This window comes from Theropithecus gelada, chromosome 5, assembly GCF_003255815.1.
Source record: "Theropithecus gelada isolate Dixy chromosome 5, Tgel_1.0, whole genome shotgun sequence".
Lineage (NCBI taxonomy): Eukaryota > Metazoa > Chordata > Mammalia > Primates > Cercopithecidae > Theropithecus > Theropithecus gelada.
Genome location: NC_037672.1, coordinates 152,899,942 through 152,913,783, shown reverse-complemented (window position 1 = coordinate 152,913,783; position 13,842 = coordinate 152,899,942). Strand labels below are relative to the sequence as shown.

The following is a 13,842-nucleotide window of genomic DNA, read 5'->3' as shown; positions in this document are numbered from 1 at the left end:
AATTTTATTGCGGCTCTCCCCTCACTGAAATACCAGCTCCAGGAGGGCGGGGCTTTTCATCTCTTTAGTCACGTATGCACTTGATGTGTCCTGATGACTTAGAACAATGCCTGACACTTAGGAAGTACTCAATAAATATTTGTTGATGTAAATCCATTGAAATACCAGCCCCATAAGGATGGGGATTTTCATCTCTTTAGTCACTTATGCACTTACTTGATAAATCCTCATTACCTAGAACAATGCCTGACACTTAGCAGGTACTCAACAAATACTTGATGCGAGCTCATGAAGTGAGTTTAGTTCAAGTGGTTTTTTACAATAGCAATTATCCTACAGTAAGGATGACTGCCTATATTTAAATTTCCTGACTCGGTAGGTTGTCAATAAACGGGGACTATGATCTGAAAGCAAACCTCAGTTGAAAAAGAAAAGCATGTGCTTGTATGAGTTACAAGAAAGGGCTAAGTGCAAAAGAACTGCTGAGGTTAACATGAACATTGTTCTGTGAACTTATGGTTTAAATAAAATCTTTATCACCACACTTTCCAAGAGCAATATTTCTTATCATGGATGTACATAAAAAACTCTCGTGTCTTTCCTCTTAATACCCAGAACATTATTTTTATTTTATTTTTATTACCGATTTTGCATCAGAGAATATTGTAACTCACTGCACCTAGGTAAAAACTAAAGACATAAATCTGATGTTAGTGTTTGGGTGAGGGAGAAGGGACAAGATGGAGGAAGGTGAACAAGATGGAGCAGTCCCTGTTGTTTCCGGGTTCTTCATCACAGATTTTCCCGCCCCCGGGATAAGAACCAAATCAACTGAGCATGCGCAGAGTGACATCAAGCCGGGGACACCGAAATACAAGAAGCCACTCCTACACACACCCCAAACTCCTCCCCTTCCAGCTCCCAGGCAAAAAAGTCGGCCGCCGGTAAGTGCCGGTGTGACTTCTTCGGCCCCCGCATTCGTGGACTGGAGAACATCACCGGAGAGTGCCGGCGCGACTTCCCTGGCCCCCCACACCTGAGGACCAGAGAACCTAGCCGGAGAGTGTGTGCATATTTGCAATAAAAGACTGCCACTTTCTTACCTACTTTGGCCTCATGTTTAATTACTTAGCTCTCCTAAATTAAGTTACATTAAATTAAATTAAAACAGTTAGTTCTAAAAATCCACAAGGGTAATGATATGAATTTCAGAGACATGGAAGCCTTGTTCAGAATAGATTATAACAGAAAGGCTCAGTAGAGTCAGGTTCATGAGTGTGTGACCTGTTCAGAAGTGGGTGCTTAGAAGGATCATGGCTTGGGTTAATGCTCTGCTGCTACCGTCTTGAAATCCTTAACAATTTATAAACAAGTGAACTTCATTTTCAGTTTACACCGGGCCCTGCAAATTATGTACCTGGCTCTATCTTCCTTTGTAAATGGAGAAACAGACTCCAAGAGTTTTGAAACTGCCATAATAATAGATCCAACAATTGTGTAGGCTTTTCACAACTGTACAATTTTGTTACGTATTGATAAACATCTGCTGAATGGATGACTGTATTGGCCCTCCTCACTTCGGAACCAGGTCTTGAACTTAGGGATTGTGGCAAGAAGGAACAAGGCACGTTCCGGGGGCTCACAGGGCAGGCCAGGTGGCTCACACTTGTGATCCCAGCACTTTGGGAGGCCAAGGCGGGCGGATCACTAGAGGCCAGGAGTTCGAGACCAGCCCGGGCAATAGGGCAAGATCATATCTCTACTAAAAACACAAAAATAGCCTGGCGTGGTGGCATGCGCCTGTAGTCCCAGCTACTCTGGAGGCTGAGGCAGGAGGATCACTTGAACCTGGGAGGTCGAGGCTGCAGTGAGCCCTGATCTCAACACACACACACACACAAAGAATGACTCTCGGGCTTCTTTTTTTTCTAATGGATGGAGGTAAAACCTCGAAAGCCCATGGTCAAGTGCCTTCCAAAAACAAAAACAAAAAACTAGCCTCAATGAGGAGGTCCATAGCCTCCAGCTAACCGGATTTTCAGTCACAGTGCACCGGGGACCTAAAAAAGGGTCAATCTCAGCACCATGCACTCCACCGGGTTCCTTCCGCCCCTCGAGCCCAGGATGGGAGGAGCCGAGGAACCGAAAGAGAAAACAGGCCGCGCAGGCCGCGGAGGAGCCGGGCGCCTTAATGGAGCTCCGGACGCTGCTGTGGCTGCTGTGGCTGCTGTGGCTTCTGCGCCGGGGCGGCGGCGATGCGGACTCCCACGCCCCCTTCACCCCGACCTGGCAGCGGAGCCGCGAGCATGAGGCCGCCGCCTTCCGGGTACCAAGCGCGCGCCTCCCCGGGTCTGTCCCTGCTCCCCCACTTCCTGTCCCGGGTCTGGGCTGCGGAAGAGGGCCCCCGAGAGGCGACCCTGCTAGTGGGCACCCGTGGCTCTGCGATGCGTCTGGGGCACTGAGCTGCGGGTGCAAAAGCCAGCTTCTCTCTCCCCTCCCCTTGTGCCATGGTGTCGCTCCCCCATGCCTTTGCTCACCAAACGATTTGATTTCCCAGAAAAGATTTGCCGCTATGAATTTTTGGGACGCATCCAAATGAATAAATAGATACGTCCAAAGTGTTCTTGGTGGGAAGAAGCACCCCCCTTTTAGCAATCCCCTCGATCCTTGCCACTGGCTTCCAAAGCTCCTCTATTTCTCATTTATGAGAACCAGAAACAGGGAGCAGCCTGTTGGTGGAAGGAACCTGTCGTTTTTTTTCTTCCCGAGGAGGGCGCTAGTGATCGGAAGTTAGAGACAAAGAGCCTGCCTTTAGCCTGGTTAAAGAATCCGGATGGTTAATGATTCTCCTTAAACTAACGCACCACCTTAAAAGTTCTTCCTGCCTTGTTGGAGACTGAGTTGGAGAAAAGAGAAACATTTAATTTCCTTTTCTTATTATTATGAAAATCATTTTATAATAAATGCTTAGATTTGAGTCTCGCATGAAATCTCTGGAAGGGACCGGTTAGCTGAGCACAAATAATGATTTTCCTGAAAGCAAGGAGACTGCAAGAGATGCCGCTTTCGTGCTTGCCTCACTATGTTCTAGATATGTGATACCATTTAACACGTTTTTAAATTCGTGAAAGATGCCATTATCATGATTTAATTTATTAGAAAAGAACATTCATTCTGAATCAAACGTAAGTCTGAGTTCAGTAATATCGCTCAAGAGAGTGTATCTTTTTTCCTGGTGTTTATTGGAATTTCTCACAGGATTTCATAGCTAAGCTCATTCCCCCCCCCCCCACCCCCCCCCCCGGAAAGCCCCAGTGTTTAGGAAGGCCAGCCTTCCCTGATTCTGTCCACTCTTACGTTTCGTCCAAACCGAGATGTGTACTGTTATCTCCACTTTATTATTCCTGAGTTCAGTTCTGGTTTTCAAAACTGGAAGTCCTCTTACTCTTTCAAGAACAAAATTCTGGCCTGTATTCTACCCTTATTCTGAACTTAGGTTCGTTTTCCTGGTAAATCAAACCCATTAGGGGAAAAGTCAGTCTCACCTTTATTGATAACATATTCATTGGCTACATAAATAAACACACTGTCAGGCTCCTAAAAATTAATATTTCAGGACAAAGCTCAAAGAGCTAGACTTATAAATATATTTTAACGGTTATTTAGATTTTAGATAATTTGTAAATATATATGTATATAATTTATGTAGTGACTCATACTAGTCCTGTAAAGAGGCTATACCCAGATGAACGTCTAGAAAATGTAACTTTTCTCAGGAGAAATACAAAGATCCAGGTTGAAAGATGGAAAGTTGGAAGTGGAGGAGGATGGAATTATGAAGACACTTAGTACATTTTAAAAACCTTGGGTTAAGAAATACCGAAAAAGTTTTCAAAGCAATTGCTGCCTGTAGGAATTTTCTTCATGAGAGAGATACACAGAAAGGAGAACAGTGAGGCTTCAAAGCACAGTTGCTGGAAACTGAACATCTCTTGGTGCTTAGTTGGACTTTATTCAAGAATGCTTTAAAACCGATTTTCTACCTTAGCGGTCCCCAATCTTTTTGGCACTAGGGACCGATTTCACAGAAGACAGTATTTCCATGGACGGTGGGGGTGGAGGAGGGAAGTAGGGGGATGGATGGTTTGGGGATGAAACTCTTTCATCTCAGATCATCAGACATTAGTCAGATTAGTTAGCTGGGGATTGCTGTTTGGACTTGGGATAGAGAGCTGGACACAGGGAAAGGTGGAAAAGGCCCTGCCTCCTTGGTAACCATGAAACTTCTTGTTGAAATCAAGTGAATTCATTGGTGAATTGATGACACAGGGTTTTGCAGCTGAAGATCTGGTTCAAGAAAGTCCTTGATTAATTAGTAACGTCTTTCATGATCATGGGTTTAGAGAATGGTGAAGGTTTTTAATTTGTTTTAATCTTAGCCTTAGGTAGTTTTGTAAGTTTCCTGGGAATGCACCTTACATGAAAGTTAAGTTAGTCCATGACTTTCCCACAGAATATTATATTCTGTTCAGTGAAACCTAGACTCCTCTATAGTTTATTATGGGATGCCTCACAAGATACCTGACTTTGGATGACACCCCTTGTCTCTGTGCTTTCACTACTTTAGAAACTTCTAGTGCTCAGGAAGCTCTTAACTATTGAATTCAGCCTACTACTTTCCTTTGTGCCAAAACCTAGGTTTGCCCTCATATTCACTGATACTCATTATTTTACCACAGATCATTTGGCATTCTTATCCTTTGGGAGGCAAAGACCCAATATTGGATCCAATAAAAGTTTGATACTGTCACTTTAGAATAGTATCTATGCCAAAGCACATGTGATTTTACATAAAATTTCAGAAGCTTCACCTTAAGACCAGTTGCCATAATGACACAGGTTATATTATTATGAGATTATACATTTAGGAATGTTTATTTATGTATAAATAGATGGCCGTAGCATCTTTATAACAAGTGATCCTAACTAATGAGCCACTTATATGTGCTTGCCATAATCAGCCCCTTGAAATCTGGAATTAGGTCCTCCAAATAGGCTTTATCCAAGAAAACTTTAAAACCTATTTTTTACCTCAGTGGTCCCCAAACTTTTTGGCACCAGGGATTGGTTTCATGGAAGACAGTTTTTCCACGGACTGGGGTGTGGGGGTGGGGTGAGAAGGATGCGGATGATTTCAGGATGAAGCTGTTCCACCCCAGATCATCAAGCATAGATTCACATAAGGATGGAGCAAACTAGATCCCTCACATGCGCCGTTCCCAGTAGGGTTTGTGCTCCTATGATAATCTAATGCTGCTGCTGATCTGACAGAAGGTGGAGCTCAGGTGGTAATGCTCGCTCGCAGGCCCCTCACCACCTGCTGTGCAGCCCGGTCCTTAACAGGCCACAGACCAGTACTGGTCCATGGCCAAGGGGTTTGAGACCCATGTTCTACCTTATATAAAGATAAAAACATGAATTTGATGTTAGATAATGTTGTTCTGCAGACTTTTTCTGACAATTTTCACTTAAAGTATACATTGGCTAAATGGAAACATAAACTTAAAATCATAGATTATAATTCATTCATTCATTTGTTCATTCATCTTCCCATACATTCATCCAATACTTTATTTAATTTCTATTGTGTCTAAAGAACTGGTCTGGGTTTTCTGAGGGATACAGTGGAGAATAAGACATGTGCTATGCTCTAAGAAATGTACACAAAAAATGACTATCATTATGTTTAAACATTGTATTATCCATTTTCCTGTAAATAGAAAGAAGAATATAAACACTTACACACTAGAGAAATAGATTCTCCCAAGTAGTTCACAAAAGAATGTATTTTTAATTCAATCTTTTTGTGTGCATGCTCACACAAATACTGACTACACAGTTCTTATCATACATAGTAAATACATATCTGCATTATGTTTATACAGAGTTCAGTACACTGTATAGAAAATACTTTGTCTAAGAAACTTTTCAAAAGTGATTTATAAAAATGTATCCTTTAAAAGCTTTTATTGTTCTAATCCAGGGCTTCTCAACAGTGGTACTATTGACATTTGAGAATGGATAGTGATTTGGTGTGGGGGGCCTTCCTCTTCATTGTAGGGTGAGTAGCAGCATTCATGGGCTCTGTGCACCAGATGCCAGTGGCATCCCACCAGTGTAACAATCCCCAGTATGACAAATGAGGGACAAAATTATCCTCAGTTAGAATCACTGATCTAAAGTTTACAACTCCTAAGTCTTCCAAGAAATTCTCGGCAATGCTTTAATATTGTATACAAATATTTTACCTTTTTGCTCATCCTCAGATTTACTGCAATTTCCAGAAACTAAAGCACTCCCAAGGAGAACATTTTAAATCTATGTGTACAATTTATGATTTATCCTATGAAACTTCAAAATCTGCAAATGAAAGTTGTTAAAAGTCTGAGTAATGGAATGCAAGACAAACAATGAGTTTAAAGTGCCAAAGATAAAGTGATCTTCCGAAGTACCTTAGGCATCTCTGATAATTTCAATATAAAACTCATCCCATGGATACATGGGATTCACTGTAAGGGAATACACACATCATTGCATATGTTGATAAGGGCAAATAAATCATCATGATTAGTGGAAGGAAACCTAGATATCAATGGGGAAAAAATAATAGATGTTCACTGCCTTTTCAGCTGATAAAACAGACATGAAGTCCCTTAAAGTTTATGTCCCTTCGGTGGATTTCTTGCAGGCCAAATAACTATACCCCTCCACCAAGTACTAGTTGTGTGACCTTAGGCAAATCATGTATCTGTTTCTCAGATTTTTTCATATGTGAAGAGCGGGTAATGTTAGCAATTACCTTTATACAGTACTAAGTTAATTCATATAAAACACTTGGAATGAATACTTGCATTCAATTTAACAATCCTTTCAACCCTTTGTATTTAGTGCATTCAGTGGCCGAGAACTAACTTTGTAGAGAAATGAAAACAGTTTGCTCGTAAAGGATTCGCTTAGTCCTTTAGAAACAGTTGAGTACATGCAAGAAGAAAATACATGATTCCATTTATTCTTACTTAGTGGCAGTCTGTGAGAAAGATTTCACAGACTTTTCCCCTCAGGGAAGTAGATTAAGGAAATGTCTGAGAACCCCTCAAGCCACCCTCCAGGGGTTTCTGCTCTTAGATGGTTTTGAACATGACCATTTTCCTCTTAACTTACCCTAACCCGAGCATTGTCTAAGACTGTGGTTACCCATAGCTGGAAAGGTAAGAGGGCCAAGATGCCTGAGATTGCTGGAAGGACTTTCTGATCCTGTAAGAAAAATATTGGTTTCCGAGGAATTTTAAAACTGCAGCCTTACCTCCTCATGAGACTGGTTCAAGTCTCTTGTCAATAGTTATTCTGTTTTATGATCAGACTGAACCCATCCTCTGTTTGTTGTTTGGCCTTGCTGGGATGCTTCATGACTGACTACTCTGCAGTTCTTATCAACCTCCTTTGGCGTAGTTATGAAGCATCCTAGCTAGGCTAACAGGCAGGAAACTAGAATATGGAAGACACTGCTTCGAAACATATTACATTTAAATCACAGTTCAAATATGTGATCACCTCCAGTGCATGTGCACAGACACACACACAAAGGCAGCTTTAAGAGATTCTCCTCTTAGAAGGATGGCTGCTAGAAGTCATAATAAGGATAGCTTTAGGGACAGAGTCTTACAGGGACAGGGTCCTAGGTATAAAGTTGAGAGGTTCTACCTGTAATAAATAGAGATTTAGTAGCACAAGATCTACCAATGCCCAAGGGACACGTTTTTCCTGGTTTTATAATCAGGATAATTTCCTCAAGCTCTTAGGTTCTGAGTTACCTTCTGTTCGGGAATCTGGTATCTCCCTTTATAACTCATTCAATTAAACACATTTAACAACAACAATAACAACAAAAAGGTGAAGGTAGTTATTTTTCACCAAATCTGTTCAAAGACTGTTCTGACTTACCAGCTCTAATTTTTCTCATGTAAGATCTAATTTTTAAACATCTGCACTTTTCCAAAGCATCAATGAGATGTTTCCTATGTATTCATCAAAACTTTACGTTTTTCCTCTCATAAATGAAGTGAAGGTTCAGGTCTTTAATATTCTATATGACTTTAGAGACGGCTACTCTAAATGTGCTCACTATCATATCCTCTGTTGAGAACATCTGCTCACTGATCCTTTACCTACCGGAGGATGTTGGATGTAATGAGCAGCAAGGGCCTCATACAAACTCTCAGTATGTGATGCTTCTATGAAATCTTTAATAGCTAGAATCAAGAGAGACCAGAAAAGTCACTTAAGAGAATTGATAATTCAAGAAATGAAATATAGGTCTTTTTAAATTTTAAATGATGCGAAACCCAGGTTAGTCAACTTGATAAGTGTATAGCAAATAAAAGAATAAATAAATGAGAATAAATATTCTTGGATATACTGATAGTATTATTTTACCATGAAAGCAACAGATTGTTTTCAGTAGATAATATTGATCCTCATTTCTAATGCCATGAGAAATACTTGCTCCAAGTGAATCTGAAAGTATGGTCTTTGAGCGCCATTTCTATAATCCAAATACTCTGTTTAAAGGAAAAGGAAGATAGAGGATGAGAGTATTTTAACTGAGCATTTATTTTGCCAGTCTGTAATATGTGTTTTCCAATTATTATTTTATTTAATCCTTACATTCTGCCAGATCAGTATTACTCCATTTGTTGACTGAAATAAAGCTCAGAGAGGTTGAGTATATAGCCAAAAGTTGCACAGCAATAGTAAGACATTTCAAATTGTTGCAAAATTAAAAAGAGGCCGGGCGTGGTGACTTATGCCTGTAATCCTAGCACTTTGGGAGGCTGAGGCAGGCAGATCACGAGGTCAGGAGATTGAGACCATCCTGCGTAACACGGTGAAACTCCATCTCTACCAAAAAAAAAAAAAAAAAAAAAAAAATTAGCCGGGCGTGGTGGCGTGGTGGCAGGCGCCTGTAGTCCCAGCTACTCAGGAGGCTGAGGCAGGAGAATGGCGTTAACCCGGGAGGCGGAGCTTGCAGTGAGCGGAGATCGCGCCACTGCACTCCAGCCTGCGCTACAGAGCCAGACTCCATCTCAAAATAATAACAACAACAATAATAATAATAATTATTATTATTATGCTGTGTTCAGAAGCCGCCAGGAAAGTACTTTTAATGTTATTAATGGTTTTGCAAAATGAAAACAAGTGGGTAGGGATTAGTGGTAGGGAGAAGAGGAAGCAGAGCATTTAGTGGTTTAGAGTATTTTGCTCTTGGCAAGAAGTCCACAATTCGTATAAAGATTGAGTAGCCCTGACATAGGCTATGGAGAGCTGTCGAAAGACAGGAGTCATTACACCGGAATGGCAAATGGAATTATTTTAGAAGTTGTCTCCTGGTTGAACAAGTGGAAGACAGCAACATTTTCAGAAGTCCTGCAGATACTGGTGCTGCTGACATAAATCAAAGAACAGTATATCAAGTGATAACAAATAGAAAATATATGTGGAGAGATTTGGCTTTTGAAACACATGGCACAAGAGCAAAACCAAGTAACTGTTACTGGAATCATCATTGAAAAATAGGGACATAAATATATAAAATAAATAAATAATATATTAGTTTATTTCATTATTAAATTAGTGTTATTATAACTACTTCACAACCAGAACACCTAAACTTTGGATGGTGAAATGACACTCATAAGGCAACACAAAAATTAAGAGAAGTACAGGGGAATTCCCTGACAACGATATATAAGTTTGTTTCATCTGGCATTTGCCAACTTGAGTGGCAATATATTGTTTTACTGGTTGATGTCACAAATGATCTAGTAAGACAAACTTGCATTAGCTCTCCAACTAAATAGAGTATATGGTTCAACTACTGCCTCACCTCGCAGACACATGTGTAGAACGAACATGTATAGCATTGCCTACAATCAAGAGTCTAAAATGCATTCCTAGAATTAGATTTTCTTAATTAAACAATTTGTGTAATTTTAAGGATCTCCAAAGGGTGTACCAGCCTCTACCTCATGTGCATGCATGTGTGTGTGTGGTATATTCCTTTTTGGTTCTGCTAATATGATGTACCATACTGATGATTGATTTTGAAATTTTAAACCAACCTAGCATTTCTGAATAAACTTCACTTGGTCACAATGTATTGTCGTTTACATATATTGCTAGATTTGGTTTGCTATGAAGGATTTTGCATCTACAGCATATTTATGAGGGATACTGATATGTAGTTCTATTTTATTTAGATATATTTTTCTGTTAGAATCAGGGTAACACTGTTCTTATTTAAGTTGCAGCTTGTTCCCTTCTTCTTGACTTTCTCAAAGGATAATATTGGTATTACTTCTTTCTTCATTGTATAAAGTTCACCAAAAAACCATCTGGGCCTGAAGTTTTCTTTGTGAGTGTTTTCACTTACAAATTTAATGCCTTTAGCTGATAAAAGGCTGCTCAAATTTTCTGTTTCTCCTTTCATCTTTGGCAATCTGTGCCTTTCAAAAAGTTTGTCCATATTGTACAGTTTGCGAAGTTATTGTCATAAAGTTGTCAAAATATTATTCTTCTAATGCCTGAAGCATCTGTAATCATGGCTCTTCTTTCATTTCTAATATTGGTAAATTGGTTATTCATGTCTTCTCATTCTTTTTTTTTTTTTTTTTTTTTTGAGTTGGAGACTTGCTCTGTCATCCAGGTTGGAGTGCGGTGGTGTGATCTCAGCTCACTGCAACCTCCGCCTCCTGGCTTCAGATGATTTTCCTGCCTCAGCCCCCTGAGTAGCTGGGATTACAGGCATGAACCACCACGCCCAGCTAATTTTTGTATTTTTAGTAGAGACAGGCTTTCACCATGTTGGTGAGGCTGGTCTCGAACTCCTGACCTCAGGTAATCCACCCACCTCGGCCTCCCAGAGTGCTGGGATTACAGGCGTGAGCCACCGCACCCAGCCTTTTTTTCTTTTTTCTTTTTTTTTAATCAATCACAGGAGCAATTCCTGTGAACGAATAGGGAGAGGTCCAGGTAGAGCTATCTGATTGCAATGTAATTCTAACCCTGAGTGAAGGAAAAAGGGAAGGAAGGTTGGGGAAGAGTTCCATGCTGTCTCACAGTCCAAGGAAAGTTTGGTTTGGCAAGGTCATCAGGGAGTCATTAATCAAAAACCAGCTTTCAGGGGAGTCCCATTAGTCCCCCAAATAGCAAGCCTTAGCATTCAGTCATGAGCTAGGTGCAGCCCATAAGAACTGTGGCTTCCCTTGGTGTGATCATGGATATTCAACTAGCAGCAACTAAACTCCCTATAGAAAGAAGGCTGAGAGGCATTCTCATGGCTGCCACATTCTCTCTTGTGCATTCTTAACATCCTGCATTCTCAGTGCCTTCCTGACTACTCCAGCTCACAAAGATGGCCAGGCGGTACTTACTAATTGAATGAATCCTCTGCATTCCTTAGCAGTTAATAATTTCTGGCTTACATTTGTCATTTGCCATATACAGAATTACTTTGTATTCTAGTTCTATTTTTACGTTTATATATCCAGGTTATATTGAAAGCCTTGCTTCGTCAAGATTATTTTTAAGTACCTCAAAAACTTTATTAATTTGTTGATTAGCAATCTTCCTAGGTATGCACAGAAGGAAAAAAAAAATAAGATTATGACAAGTTCCAGAAATAATTTACTTAAAAATAAACAGCTTACAGTTGTTAAGGGCATGATATGGAAAATTTCACTTATCTACTTATTCACCAACAAATACTTATCAAGGATTTATTGAGTGCCAGGCATGTGCTATGTGAGGGTATCACTGTAAGGAATAAGACATATAAGGAGTCATCATTTTGCTTATAGGTTTTTGAGACAGACATACAATAAACACAGAAGTACATAGACAAATACTTAGAAGCACTAGGGTTGAAAAGGTACCAAATTGATAGCCCCCTGAAATTTTATTTATTCTATGTAATTGGTTAGTATTACAAAACTGAAGCATGTTTATATAAAAGATAAGCTTAAGATAAATTATCACAAAATTCAAAGTTCAGAAATCAGTAAATAATGGTCACATTTCCCCTCCAGATAGAGAAACCAGGCTGTCTTCAAATATTTCCAGAATTGCATCTGTCACAGAGCCGTTGTACCCTACATGAGATAGAGATATCTATAAAGCTTTAATAAAATCAGATTGATTTATTAATTTATTTACTCAGTCTGTTTTTCATGCTTCATTACTTAGTTCTGGGAAACACAAAGGTGAAGAGGACATATTCCATATTCATAATTGTTTAACCACATGAGTGAATGTCTATAGGTGACAATTTGCTTCTAGTGTCCAGTGTTTATTTGCAGTCTATTTCTTTTTTCCCACTATGTCAATACTTTAATAGCTGTATATGGAATGCTTGCAACAAGCCTGGTGATGGGGAATTATAAATGAATAAAATACACTTTTCTCAGCCTCAAAAAATGCCTGAAATTAGATAATAATTCTAATAGAAAATGTTTATGAATTTCCTATGGATATCTTATACAACTTTACATTGTAGTCTGAAGGAAATCAACCTTTAACTTTATAATGGAAAAATATCTCCAAGTTAGTTATACACAATTTACTTTGGAAAACTGACATAGTAGATATGAAATAGTTTTTGTTTTTCTTCTAGGAAAGCCTTAATAGACATCGATACTTGAATTCTTTATCTCCCGGTGAAAACTCCACCGCCTTCTATGGAATAAATCAGTTTTCCTATTTGTTTCCTGAAGAGTTTAAAGGTATGGTGCGATGGTACTATTTGAGTGATTCCCTGATTTTAATTTGCTTGCTTAACTTTTGATAAATATTTAATTGTAAATCTAATAAATTGAGTAATAGTTAACATTTATTAACTATTTACCTACTAAGTGTCAGGCATGTACCATGTGCTCACATAAGAAAATAAATTCATGGCCACTGTCTTCTAATTACTGCTTAAGAAATGAATATTATAATTACGCACATTTCCATGTGGCTCTTAAGGGTAATTGTCTAATCACTTCTGCAGGTTTCTAGTGCTATTTCTGTTCGGGGCACACATGGTTCCATGGGTTATGATAGAAAAAAATGATGTCAATTATACTTATTTTTATTATTGACCTGGCTTTATCAAACAAGTCATTTTATGTGTCAACTCCAGCCTTATTGTAGGAATTCTCTTTTGTAGTTTTTAATGAATGCATTTTATATTATAGAAAAGCACAAAGGAAAAATCTAAAATAGCAGGTCTACTAGAAGGCTACTGTTTCTTCTTTAAAAGTTCCTCCCAAAGAATCCCAAGGATATAATAGAATATAATATTGGTTGTCTTTTAATATAATATTGGTTGTCTCTCTGTAATATAATGTAATATTGATTGTCTTTATATATAACAAATATATATTACATATAATATGATACATTGTGATATAATATTGGTTGTCTTTTCATTTTATGTTTCTACTCAGCCATTTATTTAAGAAGCAAACCTTCCAAGTTTCCCAGATACTCAGCAGAAGTACATAGGTCCATCCCCAATGTGTCTTGGCCATTAAGATTTGACTGGAGGGACAAGCATGTTGTGACACAAGTGAGAAACCAGCAGACGGTAAGTTTAAATCCCTCTTCTTTTCTAATCATCTAAGCATTGAAAGGCAGCTTTGATGTCAAATTTAATCAAACTTGTAATGGAACCCATCATTTCTCCAGGGAAATCACATCTAAGTCATCCAAAATGACAATGAAAGGAGAATCTCTAGAGGAATG

General features: G+C 39.1%; 1 protein-coding gene across 1 annotated transcript in view; it reads left to right on the top strand.

Annotated features, from left to right (window-relative positions):
• Nucleotides 1-2,127: 2,127 nt before the first annotated feature.
• CTSO (cathepsin O) overlaps nucleotides 2,128-13,842 on the top strand; it is a 29,971-nt gene continuing 18,256 nt past the window's right edge. Inside the window, exons 1-3 of the mRNA XM_025386198.1 lie at nucleotides 2,128-2,326; nucleotides 12,728-12,836; nucleotides 13,545-13,684. Of these exons, the coding sequence (XP_025241983.1) occupies nucleotides 2,192-2,326; nucleotides 12,728-12,836; nucleotides 13,545-13,684 (384 nt within the window). The 5' untranslated portion in view covers nucleotides 2,128-2,191. The remainder of the gene's footprint in view (nucleotides 2,327-12,727; nucleotides 12,837-13,544; nucleotides 13,685-13,842) is intronic.